General features: G+C 46.1%; 1 protein-coding gene across 1 annotated transcript in view; it reads right to left on the minus strand.

Moving 5' to 3' along the window:
• PTEN (phosphatase and tensin homolog) overlaps window positions 1-7992 on the minus strand; it is an 80138-nt gene extending 72146 nt beyond the window's left edge. The window contains exon 1 of the mRNA XM_069753520.1: window positions 7425-7992. Within this exon, the coding sequence (XP_069609621.1) occupies window positions 7425-7503 (79 nt within the window). The 5' untranslated portion in view covers window positions 7504-7992. The remainder of the gene's footprint in view (window positions 1-7424) is intronic.
• Between the last annotated feature and the right edge of the window lie 18745 nt (window positions 7993-26737).

Here is a 26737-nt window from a genome sequence, read left to right on the forward strand (position 1 = left end):
TCAGATGTTCACAATGGCACAAAGTTGGCAGAAGTGGGCACAACCAGTGACAGCAAAGAAATCCGAATGGATTAAGTTGAGATTTATTCCAGGCCACTAAAAATATAAAAGTGGCTTTGCCAGAGTAAGGCCCAGTACACAACCTCCATACATCAGACATTATGCTTTTTTCTTTATGCTCTCAGGACGAGAGGGCCAGCTTCTATGAATGACCCATTATGGATTCTTGAAATGGAAAGTCATGTCTCAATGGCTGCTAAACAGTACATTCTGAAAAACCTGAAATGCAAGATCTAGAAAAAGGTTGTGTGCGCCACTACAAAGAATGTAGCAGATCCGGTGAAGGAAATGGTATTGGGCCTACATATGAAATAATGAAGAATACAGTTATGGCAGCGTACTGCTCAGATGTAGATACCGGCTTTGACTGATGGCTACAGTTTATTTGCACTGACTATTGGGGGGGTTGGTCTGAGAAGGTCTGAATCTGACCTGAAGTCTTCCCTGATACCCAGGTTGCAGGTTCAGATTTTGCCATATGCTTAGGGCCAATTACACAGATGTAATAAGCCCACTCCAACATCACATTTGCAAATCACTACCCAAATGATGGCGCAGTCACTGTAACCAACAATGACGGACACCATTTAATGCATTTCTAATGCTGCAGCAAAATCCGCAAGTACTACTAATTTCCTACATCAAAAAGCAGCACAGATGGGAATCACGCTGGAAACTTCGTTTTCGATCATCTCACTTACTGGACTTGAGTTAAAAGCGCTATATGCTTAACACACAAAAGAATGATTGCCTCACTTGCCATCATAGGCACACTGCGAGGAAAGTGAATAAAAATCTAAAGGAAGGAGTACAGAATGAAATGACATTCCTCAATGATGGAAACAAGCATGCAGCCACACACATTCACAAACATTTTGCGGTGTTTTTCGTGCAGAGAGTCAGCTATGTATTAAGGGTATGTGCGCACACTAAGTATTTGCTGCAGAAATTTCTGAATCTCTTGGCAGGATAAACGCAGTGTAAAATATGTGCCTGTTTTACGTAATTTTTTTAATGCAGATTTTACCTCAGTGTGGGCGAAATCTGCAGCATACACAGAATTGATGAGCTGTAGATTTCAATCTGCAATGAAAAAATAAGCAACATGTTTATGAGTGTCCAGGAATCTCATAGGAAATCCTTCAAATTCTTTGCGCTTTTTGTTGTTTCTACAATTTTGTCAATGTGTGCACAGGCCCTAACTGTTCAAGAAAAGTGGATCTAATTTCAGGAAAGTTCTGCCCACCGTGCATTTAGAGATCCTGATGAGCTGTTTTTGGTGTGGTATTCCTTTATCTGCTGCCATGGGGAGCATGAAATTGCATTTCTAAGTGAAGAATCTTAGAATTTCTTCACTAAAAATGATGCCTCGAATCTGCACCAAGAAATGTACCATAAAAAGGGGAACCAGCAAGCATTAAAAACAGAACAATCAAAGCAGACTGCTATGGCAAAAAAATTAAAAAAAAAGTTTTCGGCTAGTGGTATCATGGCTTAGGACTCTCAAATCAGAGTACTTACATAGCTACAAATGCACAGTGAAACCTCTCCAAATGACCACCTCTTATCCAGACCAAGTAGCCCGCGACATTTCCAGCCCAACTATAATTTGTACGTACCAGCCACCTTTACTGCCTTTAGGATATGTACACATGTTGCTTTTTTTAATGCAAGTTTTAAACTGCATTTTACAGTACCAGCAAAGGCTATGAGATTCCCGAAATGTTAATCACACACATTGGTGTTTTTTTCCCTGACTGATTAAGAAAACTACTGTGTTCTTGAAAACTGCAGCATGTCACTTCTTTCAGCGCTTTTGCGGCATTTTTTCAGCCATAGAAAGCAACAAGTGAGGCTATGTGCACACGTTGCGGATTTTCTGCGGATCCGCAGCGTTTTTTGCGGTGCAGAAACGTTGCAGATCCGCAATTGATTTACAGTACAATATAAATCAATGAGGAAAAAAAAGCTGTGCACACGTTGCGGAAAATCCGCTGCGGAAACACTGCGGTTTAAAAGAAGTAGCATGTCATTTTTTTGTGAATCTGCAGCGTTTTTGTACCCATTCCATTATAGAAATCCGCAGGGGTAAAAAACGCAGCAAATCTGCAAAAAAAGAAGCAGCAAACACACACAAAAAGCTCGACAAATCCGCAGCTGTGTTTTCTGCCAGGAGAGGCAGAATCCGCACCAGAAATTCCTAAGGCTAATACGCAATGTGTGCACATAGCCTGAGTGCAAAAACCAAGCAAATACGCAGGTATCAGCTTTTGCTGCATTTTTGGTGCAAAAACCTTAAAAGAAATTGCATCATGATTTTTTATTTTATATTGGGGGGGGGGGGGGGGGGGGAGAGACTAAACTATTAGCAAGCACAAAAGATAAGAAAAGGGCAGCAAAACTACGGCCTAAGAGGGGTTTCATTATAAGTTTATACTTGGCTTTTCTCTAATTTGCCAACTTCCTAAATTATCTATAGAGCACGCTTCGCACAGATCCATCATGCAATCTACTGATATGTATCAGAGATATAATTGAAAATATTCTCTGGGTCTTAACAGCACAAAACACCTGCGTGGTTACCAGAGACGTTATTCTAAAGTTATAATTAACTACAAATTATATACAGCAGTGTCCGAGTGGCCAAAAGACATCCAAATGTGCGTGACAAGGGGGTAGCTTTCTGTATTTCATATCTTATTTGGAAAGTAGACAGATTACCACAAAACGAAATGAGCGGCTGCTTTACAGCCAAGATCACGTGTAGGAGGGATGTCAGGCACGTCTCCCTGAGAGCAGCCATATTTAGGAGCAGTAAAGCAGAGCCTTTATACTAAATTCTCCTACATGTATAACAAAAGAAAAAAAGAAAATAACTCTTCGGCCACGTACAGTTTTTCTCAGCAAAAACCAAACCAGGATTGAGTGATAAATGCAGAAGTGGTGCACATGTTTCTATAATACCTTTCCTCAGACTTTTCCATTCTTGATTTTGGATTACAAATACGGATGTGAAATACTGATCATATACTGAACATGTGAACGGGGACTTAAATGAGAACTAAATTTAGACAAATTTAATACCCCTAAATAAAAGAGTCATGGCATTTTGCAAAAAAGCAAACAAAAAATGGTGGGCCGCAGACTATTATGCTAATGATTATACAAATAGAGAGCCCTACGGTACCTATTTTACTCCTTGGCAGAAAATGATTCTAAGAGTCAGGAAGCATGTACTACTACTATCAGCCATGTAGCAACCACGAACCCGGTAACCAAATCTAGCAGCTCCAGAAGCAAAATTAAAAATTCTCATGCAAAGAGCTGTATTGTACAAAGGTATAAAAATGAACCAGTAGAGGGGGCATGCATTGGTGCCGCTCTACACCCATCCATTCAGGAATCTGTAGAGCAGGAACTGTGGCATTCTCCACCACCTACAGCATTACCAAAGTATCTACTTCTAGAAAAAAGGAGATTTCGCTTCGTAACAGAAAATAATCTTTGATTTTAACTTGATTATTCTAGGAGAAACACCTTTGTATATTATAATAAAAGCTCCTACCTCAAATGTACAGTAACAAGAGGTCAGTTCATCAGTTACCTGACATTGTTGGTTTTAGAATCAAGTTGCTGAAAAAAAAAAATAAGTACATTTTAAAAAGGCCACTCCGCCTACCCCATAAATGCTTGCATTTTCCATTAACTATTTTAGATGTCCTTCTGTTATTCCTCCTGGACAATCATGAAAAAGCTGACAAGTCAATGTTGTAGATCCACAGTAGTGGCACCAATTGAATAATGTCACTGTGTGCAGGGACAATCTCTCCCGCCCCCCAATCTGGCAACAGCCAGCTGTCAATTTACTCAAATTTCTAGGAGGAATAATAGAGCAAGGACACAAAACCCTGAGTTCTCTTTAAAGGGTCATCATTGCTGACGCTGGAAGCAGTCTCTGCATTCAGACCAATCTAAAAAAAAAAAAAAAACTTAACACTAGGCAAAAATGTTTGGTTTTCCTTCCTGTGTGACTTCCAAGATACAGTATGAGCTACCTTGCGATCAGCACTGTAGACACTACCTCCAGTATACATCACATGTTGTCAATGGTACTGACATTTCTGCAATACAGAAGCCGGATGTAAAGAACTTATTATAGACAGCAATAGAGGAAAAAAAAAAGTCAAACTAATATTTGAACACAATAAGCACCTGGCTACTTCAGCTTTGCATTACACATCCAGCAAGTAAGTGGCTCATACATTTGCATGGGCAAAGTATAACCCATGCATGTGCTGAAGACAAGCACAAATTCACATGTATGGAACTCATTTTACATTGAAGACATTTCTGCAACAAATCTTCCACACTTTGAATATACGCTTTCCATCAGACCTGTAAAGAATGGCTAGAATATGACAGCACAAACCAAAATTATGAGGTTCAAGCAACCTGACTATAGATTGATTCCTTGGATAAGTTGGGTTCCCCAGGAGCATAGTGGATACAAGTATTGAGGACGGACTATGGCCATGTGAAACAGGCAGCGTGATTCTCTGCACAGAAATCTATGATCTCATCCATTAAAGCTGCGACGTAATCACATAATGCAGAAATGGCAACACACCTAGGATGTGCACACAGCAAGAGTTTCAATTCTGCACATTAGCCAGGCAGATTAGCTACCAATCTCAGGGGCACGGTACAACATTCAGAAGTCGACTTTGACAACTATATGTATGATCATGATATCGAGAAAGGAAAAAAAAAAAAAAAAAAAAACACACAGATTACTAGTGTGACCACAATACACCACCGATAGAATAAAAATGAATCTCTGTATAATCAAAAATATGTAAACGGTAATAGAATTGGAATAAGTCGTGGCCCTTCTCTTCATCCCATCATTAAAATGGCCGCATATTAATCAACTGGTAAGATTGCAGCCCTCTCGCCATTTAGCGTGCACAATAGACATGAGAGAAAAGTGGAAGAAATACTATGACGTCACCTCAAAAGATGTGCACCGGACTCATTCACTGACAAGTAGCACCAATGGAGAAGGGACTAAAATCATGTGAATAGACGATATATCCTACACAGAAACGAGCACTTAAATAGAGGGGGGGGGGATCAGTATCTGGATTACAGCTACAGCAACCAGCTATCCTCCACCAAGGGAATGAAAAATGACTGCAAGGAGTCTGATGCAATCCTTGTACGTGCAGTCTTAATTTTCATTTTAATCTGATCTGTGACTGAGCTTAGGCCTCAGCAACAATGGATGATTCTCAGCCCCTGAATGATCTGGAAGAGACTGAAAACCCAGACGGAGGATGAAATGGTTTAAAAAAAAACATTTCTACTAATGCATCATGAGCACCCAACACCCTAAAAGAGAAGTGCAGCAAAAAAGAGGACGACAACTCGGGACAAAATATGTAAAAACCCAACGAACTGAGGGACAAGTCTTGCTCTGCATTGAGCAAGTGTCACCATTCATTCAAGTGTATATTGAACCACAGATCAGTCTTAAATCTCCATGCCCAGAGCAAAGACAAGAGGCCCAGACTGCCAGATAAGGTTCTGCCATGCAATAACCTTTATACAATGCACCATGATTGTCCGGAAGCACAATCTCAGTATCAGCATGTGTTAACGTATGAAATCTCACAAACAGGTTTTCCAGCTATGAATTTGGGCACCATAAGCTGTACACCAAGTCAATTTCACCCTAATTTTGCAGTACTGGCGAAAATCTTTGCCTCTACAGTGACAAGTCTATCTGACCAGTGTAATTATGGGAATAGAAAAAGAAAAACTCAAAAAACAAGCAAGATATACAATACTGTAAAAGCCTTTTATGGGAAAAGTTGTTCCATTCATAGAAAACCATAGCAAAATCCCAGTTGTCTAACGGAATAGCTGATCATCTGTCTAATTACTGGGATGTATCCACAGCTCAATACTGGGGGGGGGTCGGAACAGGGCACCTGCTACCATACAACTATAGGCACAGATAGCACCTAGGGGAAACCTTCAGACTAATCTGCCCCCCAAAAAAGAACAGGCAAGCGCCCTACACCAAAAAAAAAAAAACTAAACTGCAGAAAATAAAAAAGCCCAAATTCAGAGAGTGCGGTGCATAGTGAAAAAATACAAACCAGTACCATCTTCCATGTATCCGACCTCCCACATCACCACAAATAACGGCACACAGAATTTAGGCTAGTACTAGGGATATGGACAATGTTTTAACAGTTCAAAGCCAACCATGCCAGGTTAAAAAAAAAAAGCTGCCTTAGGGTGGGGGGGCGGCAGAAATGCAAATTTATACAATTAGGGTATGTTTCCACGTTCAGGAAACGCTGCGTATTTGACGCTATGTTGAGCCGCAGCGTCCAGATGTTACAGCATAGTGGAGGGGATTTAATGAAATCCCGTCTCCACTATGCATTAAAAGACGCATGCGGCATACCCGCGAAAACGCACATGCGGCGCGTCTTAAGAACGCAGCAAGTCCTTACACCGCAGGCGACCTGCCAGTGACCTCAGGTGCAGAATTGGTCAGGATTTTACCTGCATAAAATCCTGACCAAATCCTGAACGTGGACACATACCCTACTGCTGCAGAACTTTTGGGTGATGCTTTCCATTGAGTACATGAAGGCTCCTCTCCAGTATACTAAAACCAACAAGACTTTTTTTCACATGGTACCATCAGCTTGGTACACGACAAGGCCGAAAGCCCCCCATTACAGCATTGACAACACAGAAGCAACTTGTCAGAAACCCAATGGCATCAGAGGGCACTTACCACTGTGCACCCTGAGGTCACATAGGACCCCCCAAGACATCATTGCCCACTACACTGACCCTTTAAAAGGAAAAAAAAAAAGACAGCCTCAAAGAAAACCTACCTCCAACATAATACACAAAGCATGAAATCCGCCCCCATACAGGGATCACACACACAACACTGCCTCCTGCAAATCAAAGAAAGTATTTTGCTACAATAGTTGTAATAAGAAAAATCTAAAGTGTTACATTGTAAACTGATAGGAAAAGTAACCACAACAGCACAGGAATAGAGCAATGCATTCAGATAACAGGGCCCACAGCACCAGCAGAAAGCAGCTACTGTCCGCTGTTATCAGCCACACCAGAAGGGATCTGACAGGAAGAGCAGGAATCCCATCTGCCCCATGGTCACCGCTGACACCTGGCTCTGCCCTGGGAGAATAGACAGATTACAGTCTAATCCCCCATTATAGGGAGACCCGACCCCAGCACAGCACCCCCTGCCTGAGCGAGGACAGAGCGGAGATGATGGGGGGAGTTGTGCGCTGCACAGAAATGGATACAGGTCAAGTCCAAGTCGAATCCATCCTCCTGGTATCGCCTTTTGTTCCTGCTGACGAACTCCTTGATGATGGCGGTCATGTCGGGGAGCCTGGGGGTGGGGAAGAAGGAGGAGAGGGGGGCTGAGAGGTGCTGCTGGTGGGGGGCAGCAGCGGCCCCGGCTCCGGGATCTGCCTCCTCTCCCCGGCCGTTCAGGTCCCCTCTCCGCCCCCTTCTCCTCCTCCTACTGCTGCTCCGGGGGCTGCCGGGGGAGGCCAGAGTCTGGCCGGAGGGGGCGCAGGACAAGCGGGGGGATGCGGCCTACTCCCAAGTAGAAAGCCCTGCTGAAGTCTCGGGGTGCAAGTCCTTCCCTGGTCTCCCCTCCGCCCCAGCCGGGCTCGGTGTGCTGCTCCACAGGGTAAAAGCGGCGTCTCCGTCCTCCTCTCAGGCGCTCGGTGCCGGCTCCCCAGGTCGCTACGCAGCCGGTGCAGGACGGCCCGCTGTGCTCGGTGCAGGAGCCCGCCTGCCGCGTCTCATGTCTCCGCCGCCGCACGCTCAAGCTCCCATCATGGCTTCCCAGCGAGAGTCGGCGAACGAGCAACGACGCGTATCCCTCCGCGGCCCAGCACTCAGATCACTCCGCCGGCTTCACTCAACGTAGTCCTTGCCTCCTTCCTTCCCCCTCCGTCAGCCGAGCCGTTACCGTAAAGCTTCACAGACAAACCCTTTATTCTATCTCACAACTCAATCCGTGTGCCCGTCCAACGGGACGACCTGGAAAAGTGGAAGGATTCCACGTTTGCTGCGGAAGGATTTTTTTCGTTAGTTTTCATAGGCTGGGACTATTTTTTGTTCCTTGAGGAGGGGGAGTCACGTGGTACATAAGTGGGGAACTTTTGCAAAATGTCATTTTTTTTCTGCACTTCATTTCCCTCTCTTCCTCTTGCTTGTAGAAAGAAAAAAAAGTGAGAGGCCTTTTCTCTGTTACACTGAAGCTTTGGGGGAGGGGGAAGGTTTCTGCAAAGGGAAAAAAGTGAACTCTACATATCTTCTACAGTCTTCCCAGGGTGTCAGCTTATATTATTATTATTATATAATAATTAGATTTATTTTGTTTTGGGGGACATATAATTGTAGCCTGGGACGTCTCCTCATATTACATTGCATTACTGAAATTAGTTCATTTGCTGCAACATTTCCCAGGTTATTCGTACAGAGGAGCCGTGTGTCTGCATCTCATCAATGAAGGGGGCCAGCCTTTGTTTACATAGAAAAATAATGCCCCCCGAACTGCGCCATTGTCAGTGCCCCCGAACCGCACCACTGCCATTGTCAGTGCCCCCCAACCGCATCACTGCCATTGTCAGTGCCCCCCAACCGCACCACTGCCATTGTCAGTGCCCCCCAACCGCACCACTGCCATACTCAGTGCCCCCCAACCGCACCACTGCCATTGTCAGTGCCCCCCAACTGCATCACTGCCATTGTCAGTGCCCCCCAACCGCACCACTGCCATACTCAGTGCCCCCCAACCGCACCACTGCCATTGTCAGTGCCCCCCAACTGCATCACTGCCATTGTCAGTGCCCCCCAACCGCACCACTGCCATACTCAGTGCCCCCCAACCGCACCACTGCCATTGTCAGTGCCCCCCCGAACCACTGCCATTGTCAGTGCCCCCCAACCGCATCACTGCCATTGTCAGTGCCCCCCAACCGCATCACTGCCATTGTCAGTGCCCCCCAAACCGCACCACTGCCATTGTCAGTGCCCCCCGAACCACACCACTGCCATTGTCAGTGCCCCTGAACCGCACCACTGCCATTGTCAGTGCCCCCCCGAACCACACCACTGCCATTGTCAGTGCCCCCCAAACCGCACCACTACCATTGTCAGTGCCCCCGAACCGCACCACTGCCATTGTCAGTTCCCCCCCCAACCGCACCACTGCCATTGTCAGTGCCCCCCGAACCACACCACTGCCATTGTCAGTGCCCCCCGAACCGCACCACTGCCATTGTCAGTGCCCCCAAACCGCACCACTGCCATTGTCAGTGCCCCCCAACCGCATTACTGCCATTGTCAGTTCCCCTCTCAACCGCATCACTGCCATTGTCAGTCCCCCCCCAACCGCACCACTGCCATTGTCAGTGCCCCCCGAACCACACCACTGCCATTGTCAGTGCCCCCGAACTGCACCACTGCCATTGTCAGTGCCCCCCCGAACCACACCACTGCCATTGTCAGTGCCCCCCCAACCGCACCACTGCCATTGTCACTGCCCCCAAACCACATTACTGCCATTGTCAGTGCCCCCCAACCGCACCACTGCCATTGTCAGTGCCCCCTCAACCGCATCACTGCCATTGTCAGTTCACCCCTCAACCGCATCACTGCCATTGTCAGTTCCCCCTCAACCGCACCACTGCCATTGTCAGTGCCCCCTCAATCGCACCACTGCCATTGTCACTGCCCCCGCCAATCGCACCAATGCCATAGTCAGTGCCCCCCTCAACCGCACCACTGCCATTGTCGGTGCCCCCTCCAACTGCACCACTGCCATTGTCGGTGCCCTCCCTCAACCACACCATTGCCATTGTCGGTGCCCCCCCAACTGCACCACTGTCATTGTCGGTGCCCCCTCTAAACCGCACCACTGCCATTGTCGGTGCTCCCCCCAACCGCACCACTGCCATTGTCACTGCCCCCCCCAACCGCACCACTGCCATTGTCACTGCCACCGCCAACCACACCATTGTCAGTGCCGCCACCTATGTCTATGCGCCTCCTCTGCTGTGGTGGCCACTGATCGTCCCGGTGGGGGACACCGCAGCAGTGCCAGGAGCCGCATGGATGGGCGAATATCTGCAGGGGACTTTTTCAGATCAATAAAAGCCTATTTCTTTTTTTTACAGGATGGACAACCCTATTAGGCCACGGTCACACGTTCAGTATTTGGTCAGTATTTTACATCAGTATTTGTAAGCTAAAACCAGGATTGGAACAATCAGAAGAAAAGTATAATAGAAACACGTCACCACTTCTGGATTTATCACCCACTGCTGGTTTTGGATTACAGATACTGAGGTAAAAAACTCACCAAATACTAAATGTGTGAACTTGGCCTTAAACTAATTATACTGGGCAGTGGCATAATTTGAAGCTTTTTGGCCCCAATGCAGAATGTCCAACAGGATACCCAACTAACACCTGCCATGTAAAAACTCACGATTAGATATGGGGTAATTCTGACACCGTGCGGCCACCGCCCTTAGAGCCCCACCGCCAGGAGGAAATTAACTTTATCCCCCCAGCAGGCCCGTTCTTCCAGTCACTCACTCTCTTTAAGGGTGCAGCCAGACAGCCGTATTACTCACATGAGGATCACATCGCAATCCTCGGACTGACCGTCGGCTCTCCTGACCTGAGCGTGATGCTGCATAGATATACATGCTGTCATGCTCGGTCAGGAGAGCAGATGACCAGTCAGAATATTGTGATGCGATCCTTGTTAGAGTAATATGGCCGTCTGACTGCACCCTAGTACTAATAGCGTTTTTATTTGAGGCAATGGGACTTTTTAGGCTCCTCTAGTCTGCAGGGTCCTGGTGCAATTGCAACCCCTGCACCTACTGTAGTTACGCCCCTGAGCCTGGGGAGGAAGCAGCAGACATACCTTTGTTCTTCTGGAGGTAGAGTGAGATCTAATATGCAAAAATCAAAGTCACGTCCATTATGCAAATTAGGTTACATGTGCTAAGTTGACCGCCTCCATTACGGAAATAATAGCTACCCTTTCTTCTGTAAAGCCCACCCCTTGTATGTTGATTGGCAGCATTGGTCACTTTCTTCTTCTTTAGGCTGGATTCACGCAGCCTTGTAACTGTCACCATCTCAGAGGAACCAATTGTTTTTTCCTGAAGTATCATCCTATTTACTTCTGTTTTTTTTATCTTCAATTTTTTTTTATTGAAGAGGTCTGCTCAATTACAAGCCAATAATAAAACCCTGGAAGATCACATTTTTATTTAAAGTTATCACTAAATAGCAGATTTAGTGAGAAGAAGCCTTATGATTTGCATCTGTGTGTTACAGATACCTATAGACTTGAATGGCCGAGAAGTTTCCATAAAATCCGAGTTGTAGAGGACATTCTCTGGGTCTCACGATCTCACACTCGAAATACTTTTATGACGATGGCCCATCCTTTCGATAGGTCATCAATATCAAATCAATGGGGGTGCATGTTATGGCTGGCAATCAGGCAACACAGCGTGCAGTAATCAGCGCACATACAGAGATCTGGCAATAACCAAAAACAATAGGACGAGCTCTGAGACGTGGAATCTCTGTAGACTGCAGTACCTGATCTATCCTCACACAACTATAAGCAGCAGTGGATTGCGCCTATCACTACCTATGCAACTCGGCACTGCCTGAGGAGCTGACTAGCCTGAAGATAGAAATACAAGCCTGACTTACCTCAGAGAAATACCCCAAAGGAATAGGCAGCCCCCCACATATAATGACTGTTAGCAAGATGAAAAGACAAACGTAGGAATGAAATAGATTCAGCAAAGTGAGGCCCGATATTCTAGACAGAGCGAGGATAGCAAAGAGAACTATGCAGTCTACAAAAAACCCTAAAACGAAAACCACGCAAAGGGGCAAAAAGACCCACCGTGCCGAACTAACAGCACGGCGGTGCACCCCTTTGCTTCTCAGAGCTTCCAGCAAAAGATAAAAGCAAGCTGGACAGAAAAAACAGAAAACAAACTAGAAGCACTTATCTAGCAGAGCAGCAGGCCCAAGGAAAGATGCAGTAACTCAGATCCAACACTGGAACATTGCCAAGGAGCAAGGAAGACAGACTCAGGTGGAGCTAAATAGCAAGGCAGCCAACGAGCTCACCAAAACACCTGAGGGAGGAAGCCCAGAGACTGCAATACCACTTGTGACCACAGAAGTGAACTCAGCCACAGAATTCACAACAGTACCCCCCCCTTGAGGAGGGGTCACCGAACCCTCACCAGAACCCCCAGGCCGACCAGGATGAGCCACATGAAAGGCACGAACAAGATCTGGGGCATGGACATCAGAGGCAAAAACCCAGGAATTATCTTCCTGAGCATAACCCTTCCATTTGACCAGATACTGGAGTTTCCGTCTAGAGACACGAGAATCCAAAATCTTCTCCACAATATACTCCAATTCCCCCTCCACCAAAACAGGGGCAGGAGGCTCCACAGATGGAACCATAGGTGCCACGTATCTCCTCAACAACGACCTATGGAATACATTATGTATGGAAAAGGAGTCTGGGAGGGTCAGACGAAAAGACACCGGATTGAGAATCTCAGAAATCCTATACGGACCAATAAAACGAGGTTTAAATTTAGGAGAGGAAACCTTCATAGGAATATGACGAGAAGATAACCAAACCAGATCCCCAACACGAAGTCGGGGTCCCACACGGCGTCTGCGATTAGCGAAAAGCTGAGCCTTCTCCTGGGACAAGGTCAAATTGTCCACTACCTGAGTCCAGATCTGCTGCAACCTGTCCACCACAGAATCCACACCAGGACAGTCCGAAGACTCAACCTGTCCTGAAGAGAAACGAGGATGGAACCCAGAATTGCAGAAAAATGGAGAGACCAAGGTAGCCGAGCTGGCCCGATTATTAAGGGCGAACTCAGCCAACGGCAAAAATGACACCCAATCATCCTGGTCAGCGGAAACAAAACATCTCAGATATGTCTCCAAGGTCTGATTGGTTCGTTCGGTCTGGCCATTAGTCTGAGGATGGAAGGCCGAGGAGAAAGATAGGTCAATGCCCATCCTACCACAAAAGGCTCGCCAGAACCTCGAGACAAACTGGGAACCTCTGTCAGAAACAATATTCTCAGGAATGCCATGTAAACGAACCACATGCTGGAAGAACAAAGGCACCAAATCAGAGGAGGAAGGCAATTTAACCAAGGGCACCAGATGGACCATCTTAGAAAAGCGATCACAGACCACCCAAATGACCGACATTTTTTGAGAAACGGGAAGGTCAGAAATGAAATCCATCGAAATATGTGTCCAAGGCCTCTTCGGGACCGGCAAGGGCAAAAGCAACCCACTGGCACGTGAACAGCAGGGCTTAGCCCTAGCACAAATTCCACAGGACTGCACAAAAGCACGCACATCCCGTGACAGAGATGGCCACCAGAAGGATCTAGCAACCAACTCCCTGGTACCAAAGATTCCTGGATGACCGGCCAGCACCGAACAATGAAGTTCAGAGATAACTTTACTAGTCCACCTATCAGGGACGAACAGTCTCTCGGCCGGACAACGATCAGGTTTATTAGCCTGAAATTTCTGCAACACTCTCCGCAAATCAGGGGAGATGGCAGACACAATGACTCCTTCCTTGAGGATACTCGCCGGCTCAGATAACCCCGGAGAGTCGGGCACAAAACTCCTAGACAGAGCATCCGCCTTCACATTTTTAGAGCCCGGAAGGTATGAAATCACAAAATCAAAACGAGCAAAAAATAACGACCAACGGGCCTGTCTAGGATTCAAGCGCTTGGCAGACTCAAGATAAGTAAGGTTCTTATGATCAGTCAAAACCACCACGCGATGCTTAGCACCCTCAAGCCAATGACGCCACTCCTCGAATGCCCACTTCATGGCCAGCAACTCTCGGTTGCCCTTCTTGGTCAAATCGGTCAATGGTCTGGCAATGCTAGAAAAATTACAGATGAAGCGACGATAAAAATTAGCAAAGCCCAGGAATTTCTGCAGACTTTTTATAGATGTCGGCTGAGTCCAATCCTGGATGGCCTGAACCTTAACCGGATCCATCTCGATAGTAGAAGGGGAAAAGATGAACCCCAAAAATGAAACTTTCACTCCTGAAAAGCTTCCATGGCAGCAGAAGACCAATTAACCAAATCAATACACGGTCTTAGCGAACCATCCTTCTTGGCTACAAAAAAGAACCCTGCTCCCAATGGTGACGACGATGGGCGAATATGTCCCTTCTCCAGGGACTCCTTCACATAACTGCGCATAGCGGTGTCTTCAGGTACGGACAAATTAAATAAACGACCCTTAGGGAATTTACTACCAGGAATCAAATCGATAGCACAATCACAATTCCTATGCGGAGGTAGGGCATCAGACTTGGACTCTTCAAATACATCCTGAAAGTCCGACAAGAACTCTGGGATGTCAGAAGGAATGGATGACGAAATAGACAAAAATGGAACATCACCATGTACTCCCTGACAACCCCAGCTGGTTACCGACATAGAGTTCCAATCCAATACTGGATTATGGGTTTGTAGCCATGGCAACCCCAACACGACCACATCATGCAAATTATGCAATACCAGAAAGCGAATAACTTCCTGATGTGCAGGAGCCATGCACATGGTCAGCTGGGCCCAGTACTGAGGCTTATTCTTGGCCAAAGGTGTAGCATCAATTCCTCTCAACGGAATAGGACACCGCAAAGGCTCCAAGAAAAATCCACAACGTTTAGCATAATCCAAATCCATCAGATTCAGGGCAGCGCCTGAATCCACAAACGCCATGACAGAATACGATGACAAAGAGCACATTAAGGTAATGGACAAAAGGAATTTGGACTGTACAGTACCAATAACGGCAGAGCTATCGAACCGCCTAGTGCGTTTAGGACAATTAGAAATAGCATGAGTAGAATCACCACAATAGAAACACAGTCTGTTCAGACGTCTGTGTTCTTGCCGTTCTACTTTAGTCATAGTCCTGTCGCATTGCATAGGCTCAGGTTTACTCTCAGACAATACCGCCAGATGATGCACAGATTTACGCTCGCGCAAGCGACGACCGATCTGAATGGCCAAGGACATAGACTCATTCAAACCAGCAGGCATAGGAAATCCCACCATTACATCCTTAAGAGCTTCAGAGAGACCCTTTCTGAACAAAGCCGCTAGTGCAGATTCATTCCACAGAGTGAGTACTGACCACTTCCTAAATTTCTGACAATATACTTCTACATCATCCTGACCCTGGCATAAAGCCAGCAGATTTTTCTCAGCCTGATCCACTGAATTAGGCTCATCGTAAAGCAATCCCAGCGCCTGGAAAAATGCATCAACATTACTCAATGCAGAATCTCCTGGTGCAAGAGAAAACGCCCAGTCCTGTGGGTCGCCGCGCAAAAAAGAAATAATAATCAAAACCTGTTGAATAGGATTACCAGAAGAATGAGGTTTCAAGGCCAAAAATAGCTTACAATTATTTCTGAAGCTCAGGAACTTAGTTCTGTCACCAAAAAACAAATCAGGAATCGGAATTCTTGGTTCTAGCATCGATTTCTGATCAATAGTATCTTGAATCTTTTGTACATTTACAACGAGATTATCCATTGAGGAGCACAGAGCCTGAATATCCATGTCCACAGCTGTGTCCTGAAGCACTTTAATGTCTAGGGGAAAAAAAAGACTGAAGACAGAGCTAAGAAAAAAAAATGATGTCAGGATTTCTTTTTTCCCTCTATTGGGAATCATTGGTGTGGCTCCTTGTACTGTTATGGCTGGCAATCAGGCAACACAGCGTGCAGTAATCAGCGCACATACAGAGATCTGGCAATAACCAAAAACAATAGGACGAGCTCTGAGACGTGGAATCTCTGTAGACTGCAGTACCTGATCTATCCTCACACAACTATAAGCAGCAGTGGATTGCGCCTATCACTACCTATGCAACTCGGCACTGCCTGAGGAGCTGACTAGCCTGAAGATAGAAATACAAGCCTGACTTACCTCAGAGAAATACCCCAAAGGAATAGGCAGCCCCCCACATATAATGACTGTTAGCAAGATGAAAAGACAAACGTAGGAATGAAATAGATTCAGCAAAGTGAGGCCCGATATTCTAGACAGAGCGAGGATAGCAAAGAGAACTATGCAGTCTACAAAAAACCCTAAAACGAAAACCACGCAAAGGGGCAAAAAGACCCACCGTGCCGAACTAACAGCACGGCGGTGCACCCCTTTGCTTCTCAGAGCTTCCAGCAAAAGATAAAAGCAAGCTGGACAGAAAAAACAGAAAACAAACTAGAAGCACTTATCTAGCAGAGCAGCAGGCCCAAGGAAAGATGCAGTAACTCAGATCCAACACTGGAACATTGCCAAGGAGCAAGGAAGACAGACTCAGGTGGAGCTAAATAGCAAGGCAGCCAACGAGCTCACCAAAACACCTGAGGGAGGAAGCCCAGAGACTGCAATACCACTTGTGACCACAGAAGTGAACTCAGCCACAGAATTCACAACAGGTGCAACACCCGGCAGCAAAACCGCTGATGAGCTGTTCCCAATACTGGCCAGATGTGATCAGTTGTGGAGCTGCAAAGCACAGCTTCGTCAACTGTGTAGTGGCGGCAGACGGGGATGGGTACTTCCCTTCCGCCCCTAGTCAAATTAATAAGGGTGGAGCTTGTTGTGAATTCTGTGGCAGAGCTCCCTCCTGTGGTCACAAGTGGTACTTCGGCTGATTCTCTCTGTGGGCTTCTGTTGGTGGAGGGAAGTGGTACTGCGGCTTCTGAGTTTCCTCCCTCAGGTGATCTGGTGAGGTCGTTAGGTGCTTCTCTACTTAACCCCTTCCCGACCTTTGACGCATACGCTGCGTCATGAAAGTCGGTGCCATTCCGACCCATGACGCAGCATATGCGTCATGGAAAGATCGCGTCCCTGCAGGCCGGGTGAAAGGGTTAACTCCCATTTCACCCGATCTGCAGGGACAGGGGGAGTGGTAGTTTAGCCCAGGGGGGGTGGCTTCACCCCCTCGTGGCTACGATCGCTCTGATTGGCTGTTGAAAGTGAAACTGCCAATCAGAGCGATTTGTAATATTTCACCTAAAAAACTGGTGAAATATTACAATCCAGCCATGGCCGATGCTGCAATATCATCGGCCATGGCTGGAAACACTTATGTGCACCCACCCCACCCCTCCGATCGCCCCCCCAGCCCCCCGATCTGTGGTCCGCTCCCCTCCGTCCTGTGCTCCGCTCCCCCGTCCTCCTGTCCGCTTCCCCGTGCACCAATCACACCCCCCGCGCTCCAATCAAACCCCCCCGCACTCCGATCCCCCCCCCCGCACACAGCGACCCCCCGTGCTCCGATCCACCCCCCCCGCACAGCGATCCCTCACCCCGTGCTCCAATCCTTCCCCGTGCTCCAATCCTCCCTCCCGTGTTCCGATCCACCCCCCCCCCATGCTCCGATCCACCCCCCCGTGCTCCGACGCCCCCCCCCCCGTGCCCTGATCTCCCCCCCCCTTATACTTACCTGGCCGCCCGAGGTCCGTCCGTCTTCTTTCCTGGGCGCCGCCATCTTCCAAAATGGCGGGCGCATGTGCAGTGCGCCCGCCGAATCTGCCGGCCGGCAGATTCGTTCCAGAGTGAATTTTGATCACTGAGATATAACCTATCTCAGTGATCAAAATAAAAAAAATAGTAAATGACCCCCCCCCTTTGTCACCCCCATAGATAGGGACAATAAAAAAAATAAAGAATTTTTTTTTTTTCACTAAGGTTGGGGTAAGAACTAGGGTTAGGGTTAGGGGTAGGGTTAGGGGTAGGGTTAGGGTTAGGGGTAGGGTTAGGGGTAGGGTTAGGGGTAGGGTTAGGGTTAGGGTTAGGGGTAGGGTTAGGGCTAGGGTTAGGGTTAGGGGTAGGGTTAGGGCTAGGGTTAGGGCTAGGGTTAGGGCTAGGGTTAGGGTTAGGGTTTCGGTATGTGCACACGTATTCTGGTCCTATGCGGATTTTTCCGCAGCGGATTTGAAAAATCCACAGTGCTAAACCGCTGCCGATTTATCGTGGATTTACCGCGGTTTTTCTGCGCATTTCACTGCGGTTTTATAACTGCGATTTTCTATTGGAGCAGTTGTAAAACCGCTGCGGAATCCGCAGAAAGAAGTGACATGCTGCGGAATGTAAACCGCTGCGTTTCCGTGCAGTTTTTCCGCAGCATGTGTACAGCGATTTTTGGTTCCCATAGGTTCACATTGAACTGTAAACTCATGGGAAACTGCTGCGGATCCGCAGCGTTTTCCGCAGCGTGTGCACATACCTTTAGAATTAGGCTATGTGCACACGGTGCGGATTGGCCGCTGCGGATCCGCAGCAGTGTTCCATCAGGTTTACAGTACCATGTAAACATATGGAAAACCAAATCCGCTGTGCCCATGGTGCAGAAAATACCGCGCGGGAACGCTGCGTTGTATTTTCCGCAGCATGCCAATTCTTTGTGCGGATTCCGCAGCGTTTTACACCTGTTCCTCAATAGGAATCCACAGGTGAAATCCGCACAAAAAACACTGGAAATCCACGGTAAATCCACAGGTAAAACGCAGTGCCTTTTACCCGCGGATTTTTCAAAAATGATGCTGAAAAATCTCATACGAATCCGCAACGTTGGCACATAGCCTTAGGGTTGGGTTGGAATTAGGGTTGTGGTTAGGGTTAGGGGTGTGTTGGGGTTAGGGTTGTGGTTAGGGGTGTGTTGGGGTTAGGGTTGTGATTAGGGTTACGGCTACAGTTGGGATAAGGGTTAGGGGTGTGTTGGAGGTAGAATTGAGGGGTTTCCACTGTTTAGGCACTTCAGGGGGTCTCCAAACGCAACATGGCGCCACCATTGATTCCAGCCAATCTTGTATTCAAAAATTCAAATGGTGCTCCCTCACTTCCGAACCCCGACGTGTGCCCAAACAGTGGTTTACCCCCACATATGGGGTACCAGCATACTCAGGACAAACTGCGCAACAATTACTGGGGTCCAATTTCTCCTGTTACCCTTGAGAAAATAAAAAATTGCTTGCTAAAACATCATTTTTGAGGAAAGAAAAATGATTTTTTATTTTCACGGCTCTGCGTTGTAAACGTCTGTGAAGCACTTGGGGGTTCAAAGTGCTCACCACATATCTAGATAAGTTCCTTGGGGGGTCTAGTTTCCAAAATGGGGTCACTTGTTGGGGGTTTCTACTGTTTAGGCACACCAGGGGCTCTGCAAACGCAACGTGACGCCCGCAGACCATTCCATCAAAGTCTGCATTTCAAAAGTCACTACTTCCCTTCTGAGCCCCCACGTGTGCCCAAACAGTGGTTTACCCCCACACATGGGGCATCAGCGTACTCAGGAGAAACTGGATAACAACTTTTGTGGTCCAATTTCTCCTGTAACCCTTGGGAAAATAAAAAATTCTGGGCTAAAAAATTATTTTTGAGGAAAGAAAACGTATTTATTATTTTCACGGCTCTGCGTTATAAACTTCTGTAAAGCACTTGGGGGTTGAAAGTGCTCACCACACATCTAGATAAGTTCCTTTGGGGGTCTAGTTTCCAAAATGGGGTCACTTGTGGGGGGTTTCTACTGTTTAGGCACACCAGGGGCTCTGCAAACGCAATGTGACGCCCGCAGACCATTCCATCAAAGTCTGCATTTCAAAAGTCACTACTTCCCTTCTGAGCCCCCACGTGTGCCCAAACAGTGGTTTACCCCCACACATGGGGTATCAGCGTACTCAGGAGAAACTGGACAACAACTTTTGTGGTCCAATTTCTCCTGTAACCCTTGGGAAAATAAAAAATTCTGGGCTAAAAAATTATTTTTGAGGAAAGAAAACGTATTTATTATTTTCACTGCTCTGTGTTATGAACTTCTGTGAAGCACTTGGGGGTTCAAAGTGCTCACCTCACATCTAGATAAGTTCCTTTCGGGGTCTAGTTTCCAAAATGGGGTCACTTGTGGGGGGTTTCTACTGTTTAGCCACATCAGGGGCTCTGCAAACGCAACGTGACGCCCACAGAGCATTCCATCAAAGTCTGCATTTCAAAACGTCACTACTTCACTTCCGAGCCCCAGCATGTGCCTAAACAGTGGTTTACCCCCACATATGGGGTATCAGCGTACTCAGGAGAAACTGGACAACAACTTTTGGGGTCAAATTTCTCCTGTTACCCTTGGGAAAATAAAAAATTGCGGGCTAAAATTCATTTTTGAGAAAATATTTTTTTTTTTTTATTTTCATGGCTCTGCGTTATAAACTTCTGTGAAGCACTTGAGGGTTCAAAGTGCTCACTACACATCTAGATTAGTTCCTTTGGGGGTCTAGTTTCCAAAATGGGGTAATTTGTGGGGGATCTCCAATGTTTAGGCACACAGGGGCTCTCCAAACGCGACATGGTGTCCGCTAATGATTGGAGATAATTTTCCATTTAAAAAGCCAAATGGCGTGCCTTCCCTTCTGAGCCCTGCCGTGCGCCCAAACAGTGGTTTACCCCCACATATGGGGTATCTGCATACTCAGGACAAACTGGACAACAACATTTGTGGTCCAATTTCTCCTATTACCATTGGCAAAATAGGAAATTCCAGGCTAAAAAATCATTTTTGAGAAAAGAAAAATTATTTTTTATTTTCATGGCTCTGCATTATAAACTTCTGTGAAGCACCTGGGGGTTTAAAGTGCTCAGTATGCATCTAGATAAGTTCCTTGGGGGGTCTAGTTTCCAAAATGGGGTCACTTGTGGGGGAGCTCCATTGCATAGGCACACAGGGGCTCTCCAAATGCGACATGGTGTCCGCTAACAATTGGAGCTAATTTTCCATTCAAAAAGTCAAAAGGCGCGCCTTCCCTTCCGAGCCCTGCCGTGTGCCCAAACAGTGGTTTACCCCCACATATGAGGTATCGGCGTACTCGGGAGAAATTGCTCAACAAATTTTAGGATCCATTTTATCCTATTGCCCATGTGAAAATGAAAAAATTGAGGCGAAAATAAATTTTTTGTGAAAAAAAAGTACTTTTTCATTTTTACGGATCAATTTGTGAAGCACCTGAGGGTTTAAAGTGCTCACTAGGCATCTAGATAAGTTCCTTGGGGGGTCCAGTTTCCAAAATGGGGTCACTTGTGGGGGAGCTCCAATGTTTAAGCACACAGGGTCTCTCCAAACGCGACATGGTGTCCGCTAACGATGGAAATAATTTTTCATTCAAAAAGTCAAATGGCGCTCCTTCCCTTCCGAGCCTTACCATGTGCCCAAACAGTGGTTTACCCCCACATGTGAAGTATCGGTGTACTCAGGAGAAATTGCCAAACAAATTTTAGGATCCATTTTATCCTGTTGTCCATGTGAAAATGAAAAAATTGAGGCTAAAAGAATTTTTTTGTGAAAAAAAAGTACTTTTTCATTTTTACGGATCAATTTGTGAAGCACCTGGGGGTTTAAAGGGCTCACTATGCATCTAGATAAGTTCCTTGGGGCGTCTAGTTTCCAAAATGGGGTCACTTGTGGGGGAGCTCCAATTTTTAGGCACACGGGGGCTCTCCAAATGTGACATGGTGTCTGCTAAAGAGTGCAGCCAATATTTCATTCAAAAAGTCAAATGGCGCTCCTTCCCTTCCAAGCCCTGCCGTGCGCCCAAACAGTGGTTTACCCCCACATATGAGGTATCAGCGTACTCAGGACAAATTGGACAACAACTTACGTGGTTCAGTTTCTCCTTTTACCATTGGGAAAATAAAAAAATTGTTGCTGAAAAATCATTTTTGTGACTAAAAAGTTAAATGTTCATTTTTTCCTTCCATGTTGCTTCTGCTGCTGTGAAGCACCTGAAGGGTTAATAAACTTCTTGAATGTGGTTTTGTGCACCTTGAGGGGTGCAGTTTTTAGAATGGTGTCACTTTTGGGTATTTTCAGCCATATAGACCCCTCAAACTGACTTCAAATGTGAGGTGGTCCCTAAAAAAAATGGTTTTGTAAATTTCGTTGTAAAAATGAGAAATCGCTGGTCAAATTTTAACCCTTATAACTTCCTAGCAAAAAAAAATTTTGTTTCCAAAATTGTGCTGATGTAAAGTAGACGTGTGGGAAATGTTATTTATTAACTATTTTGTGTCACATAACTCTCTGGTTTAACAGAATAAAAATTCAAAATGTGAAAATTGCGAAATTTTCAAAATTTTCGCCAAATTTCCGTTTTTATCACAAATAAACACAGAATTTATTGACCTAAATTTACCACTAACATGAAGCCCAATATGTCACGAAAAAAACAATCTCAGAACCGCTAGGATCCATTGAAGCGTTCCTGAGTTATTACCTCATGAAGGGACACTGGTCAGAATTGCAAAAAACGGCAAGGTCTTTAAGGTCAAAATAGGCTGGGTCATGAAGGGGTTAACTCCACCTAATGCTTTGATCCTGGCTTCCTGTCAATGTTCCAGTGTTGGACTTGCTTTTCCCTGGATCATTCCTGTGGCCTGCTGCTCTGCATAGCTAAGTTCTTCTTTGCTATTTGTTTGCTATTTTTTCTGTCCAGCTTGTCTAATTTGTTGCTGGAAGCTCTGGGACGCAAAGGGTGTACCTCCGTGCCGTTAGTTCGGTACGGAGGGTCTTTTTGCCCCCTTTGCGTGGTTTTCTTTAGGGTTTTGTGTAGACCGCAAAGTTACCTTTTCTATCCTCGATCTGTTAAGAAAGTCGGGCCTCACTTTGCTGAATCTATTTCATCTCTACGTTTGTCTTTTCATCTTAACTCACAGTCATTATATGTGGGGGGCTGCCTTTTCCTTTGGGGTATTTCTCTGAGGCAAGGTAGGCTTATTTTCTATCTTCAGGCTAGTTAGTTTCTCAGGCTGTGCCGAGTTGCATAGGCAGAGTTAGGCGCAATCCACGGCTGCCTCTAGTGTTGTTTGGAGAGGATTAGGGATTGCGGTCTGCAGAGTTCCCACGTCTCAGAGCTCGTTCTATGATTTTGGGTTATTGTCAGATCACTGTATGTGCTCTGACCGCTATGTCCATTGTAGTACTGAATTGCCTTTCATAACAGTACAGGAAGCCAAAAGTACTAATGATTCTCAATAGAGGGAAAAAAGAAGTTCTGAGACCATTTTTTTTTCTTTGCACTGTGTTTTGCCTTTTTTTTCCCCTAGACATTTGGGTGGTTCAGTACACAGGTGTAGCGATGGACATTAGAAGTCTGTCTTCATTTGTGGATCAGCTCTCGGCAAGAGTACAAAAGATTCAAGACACTATTGATCAGAAAGCTATGTTGGAACCAAGAATTCCTATTCCTGATTTGTTTTTTGGAGATGAGAGCATTATACTGCCTCTGTACAAATCCCTGGTTAGACCGCACATGGAGTACTGTGTCCAGTTTTGGGCACCGGTGCTCAGGAAGGATATAATGGAACTAGAGAGAGTACAAAGGAGGGCAACAAAATTAATAAAGGGGATGGGAGAACTACAATACCCAGATAGATTAGCGAAATTAGGATTATTTAGTCTAGAAAAAAGACGACTGAGGGGCGATCTAATAACCATGTATAAGTATATAAGGGGACAATACAAATATCTCGCTGAGGATCTGTTTATACCAAGGAAGGTGACGGGCACAAGGGGGCATTCCTTGCGTCTGGAGGAGAGAAGGTTTTTCCACCAACATAGAAGAGGATTCTTTACTGTTAGGGCAGTGAGAATCTGGAATTGCTTGCCTGAGGAGGTGGTGATGGCGAACTCAGTCGAGGGGTTCAAGAGAGGCCTGGATGTCTTCCTGGAGCAGAACAATATTGTATCATACAATTAGGTTCTGTAGAAGGACGTAGATCTGGGGATTTATTATGATGGAATATAGGCTGAACTGGATGGACAAATGTCTTTTTTCGGCCTTACTAACTATGTTACTATGTTACTATGTAACTAAGTTTCTGAGTTTCAAAAATAATTGTAAATTATTTCTGGCTTTGAAACCTCGCTCCTCTGGTGATCCAGTTCAACAGGTTTTGATTGTTATTTCTTTTTTGCGCGGCGACCCTCAGGACTGGGCATTTTCTCTTGCGCCAGGAGATCCTGCATTGAGTAATATCGATGTGTTTTTCCTGGCGCTCGGATTGCTGTACGATGAACCTAATTCAGTGGATCAGGCAGAGAAAAATTTGCTGGCTCTTTGTCAGGGTCAGGATGAGATAGAGGTATATTGTCAGAAATTTAGAAAGTGATCCGTGCTCACTCAATGGAATGAATCTGCGCTGGCAGCTATGTTCAGAAAGGGTCTCTCTGAAGACCTTAAGGATGTCATGGTGGGATTTCCTATGCCTTCTGGTTTGAATGAGTCTATGTCTTTGGCCATTCAGATCGGTCGACGCTTGCGTGAGCGTAAATCTGTGCACCATTTGGCGGTATTACCTGAGCTTAAACCTGAGCCTATGCAGTGCGATAGGACTTTGACCAGAGTTAAACGGCAAGAACACAGACGTCTGAATGGGCTGTGTTTCTACTGTGGTGATTCCACTCATGCTATCTCTGATTGTCCTAAGCGCACTAAGCGGTTCGCTAGGTCTGCCACCATTGGTACGGTACAGTCAAAATTTCTTCTGTCCGTTACCTTGATCTGCTCTTTGTCATCGTATTCTGTCATGGCATTTGTGGATTCAGGCGCTGCCCTGAATTTGATGGACTTGGAGTATGCTAAGCGTTGTGGGTTTCTCTTAGAGCCCTTGCAGTGTCCTATTCCATTGAGAGGAATTGATGCCACGCCTTTGGCCAAGAATAAGCCTCAATACTGGACCCAGCTGACCATGTGCATGGCTCCTGCACATCAGGAGGTTATTCGCTTTCTGGTGTTGCATAATCTGCATGATGTGGTCGTGTTGGGGTTGCCATGGCTACAAGCCCACAATCCAGTATTAGATTGGAAATCCATGTCGGTGTCCAGCTGGGGTTGTCAGGGGGTACATGGTGATGTTTCATTTCTGTCAATTTCGTCATCCACCCCTTCTGAGGTTCCAGAGTTCTTGTCTGATTACCGGGATGTATTTGATGAGCCCAAGTCCGATGCCCTACCTCCGCATAGGGATTGTAATTGTGCTATCAATTTGATTCCTGGTAGTAAATTCCCAAAAGGTCGACTGTTTAATTTATCCATGCCTGAGCACGTCGCTATGCGCAGTTATGTGAAGGAATCCCTGGAGAAGGGGCATATTCGCCCGTCATCGTCACCATTAGGAGCAGGGTTCTTTTTTGTAGCCAAGAAGGATGGTTCGCTGAGACCTTGTATAGATTACCGCCTTCTAAATAAGATCACGGTTAAATTTCAGTACCCCTTGCCATTGTTATCTGATTTGTTTGCTCGGATTAAGGGGGCTAGTTGGTTCACCAAGATAGATCTTCGTGGTGCGTATAATCTGGTGCGAATCAGGCGAGGAGATGAATGGAAAACTGCATTTAATACGCCCGAGGGTCATTTTGAGTATCTAGTGATGCCATTCGGACTTGCCAATGCTCCATCAGTGTTTCAGTCCTTTATGCATGACATCTTCCGAGAGTACCTGGATAAATTCCTGATTGTGTACTTGGATGACATTTTGATCTTCTCGGATGATTGGGAGTCTCATGTGAAGCAGGTCAGAACAGTTTTTCAGGTCCTGCGTGCTAATTCTTTGTTTGTGAAGGGATCAAAGTGTCTCTTTGGTGTGCAGAAGGTTTCATTTTTGGGGTTCATCTTTTCCCCTTCTACTATCGAGATGGATCCTGTTAAGGTCCAAGCCATCCATGATTGGACTCAGCCGACATCTCTGAAAAGTCTGCAAAAGTTCCTGGGCTTTGCTAATTTTTATCGTCGCTTCATCTGCAATTTTTCTAATATTGCCAAACCATTGACCGATTTGACCAAGAAGGGTGCTGATTTGGTCAATTGGTCTTCTGCTGCTGTGGAAGCTTTTCAAGACTTGAAGCGTCGTTTTTCTTCTGCCCCTGTGTTGTGTCAACCAGATGTTTCTCTTCCGTTCCAGGTCGAGGTTGATGCTTCCGAGATTGGAGCAGGGGCTGTTTTGTCGCAGAGAAGTTCTGATTGCTCAGTGATGAAACCATGTGCTTTTTTTTTTCAGGAAGTTTTCGCCTGCTGAGCGAAATTATGATGTGGGCAACCGAGAGTTGCTGGCCATGAAGTGGGCATTCGAGGAGTGGCGTCATTGGCTTGAAGGAGCTAAGCATCGCGTGGTGGTATTGACTGATCATAAGAACTTGACTTATCTTGAGTCTGCTAAGCGGTTGAATCCTAGACAAGCTCGTTGGTCGCTGTTTTTTGCCCGTTTTGACTTTGTGATTTCGTACCTTCCGGGCTCTAAAAATGTGAAGGCGGATGCTCTGTCTAGGAGTTTTGTGCCCGACTCTCCGGGTTTGTCTGAGCCGACGGGTATCCTCAAGGAAGGAGTAATTGTGTCTGCCATCTCCCCTGATTTGCGGCGGGTGCTGCAAAAATTTCAGGCTAATAAACCTGATCGTTGTCCAGCGGAGA

This window comes from Ranitomeya imitator, chromosome 2 (genome assembly GCF_032444005.1).
Source record: "Ranitomeya imitator isolate aRanImi1 chromosome 2, aRanImi1.pri, whole genome shotgun sequence".
Classification (NCBI taxonomy): domain Eukaryota; kingdom Metazoa; phylum Chordata; class Amphibia; order Anura; family Dendrobatidae; genus Ranitomeya; species Ranitomeya imitator.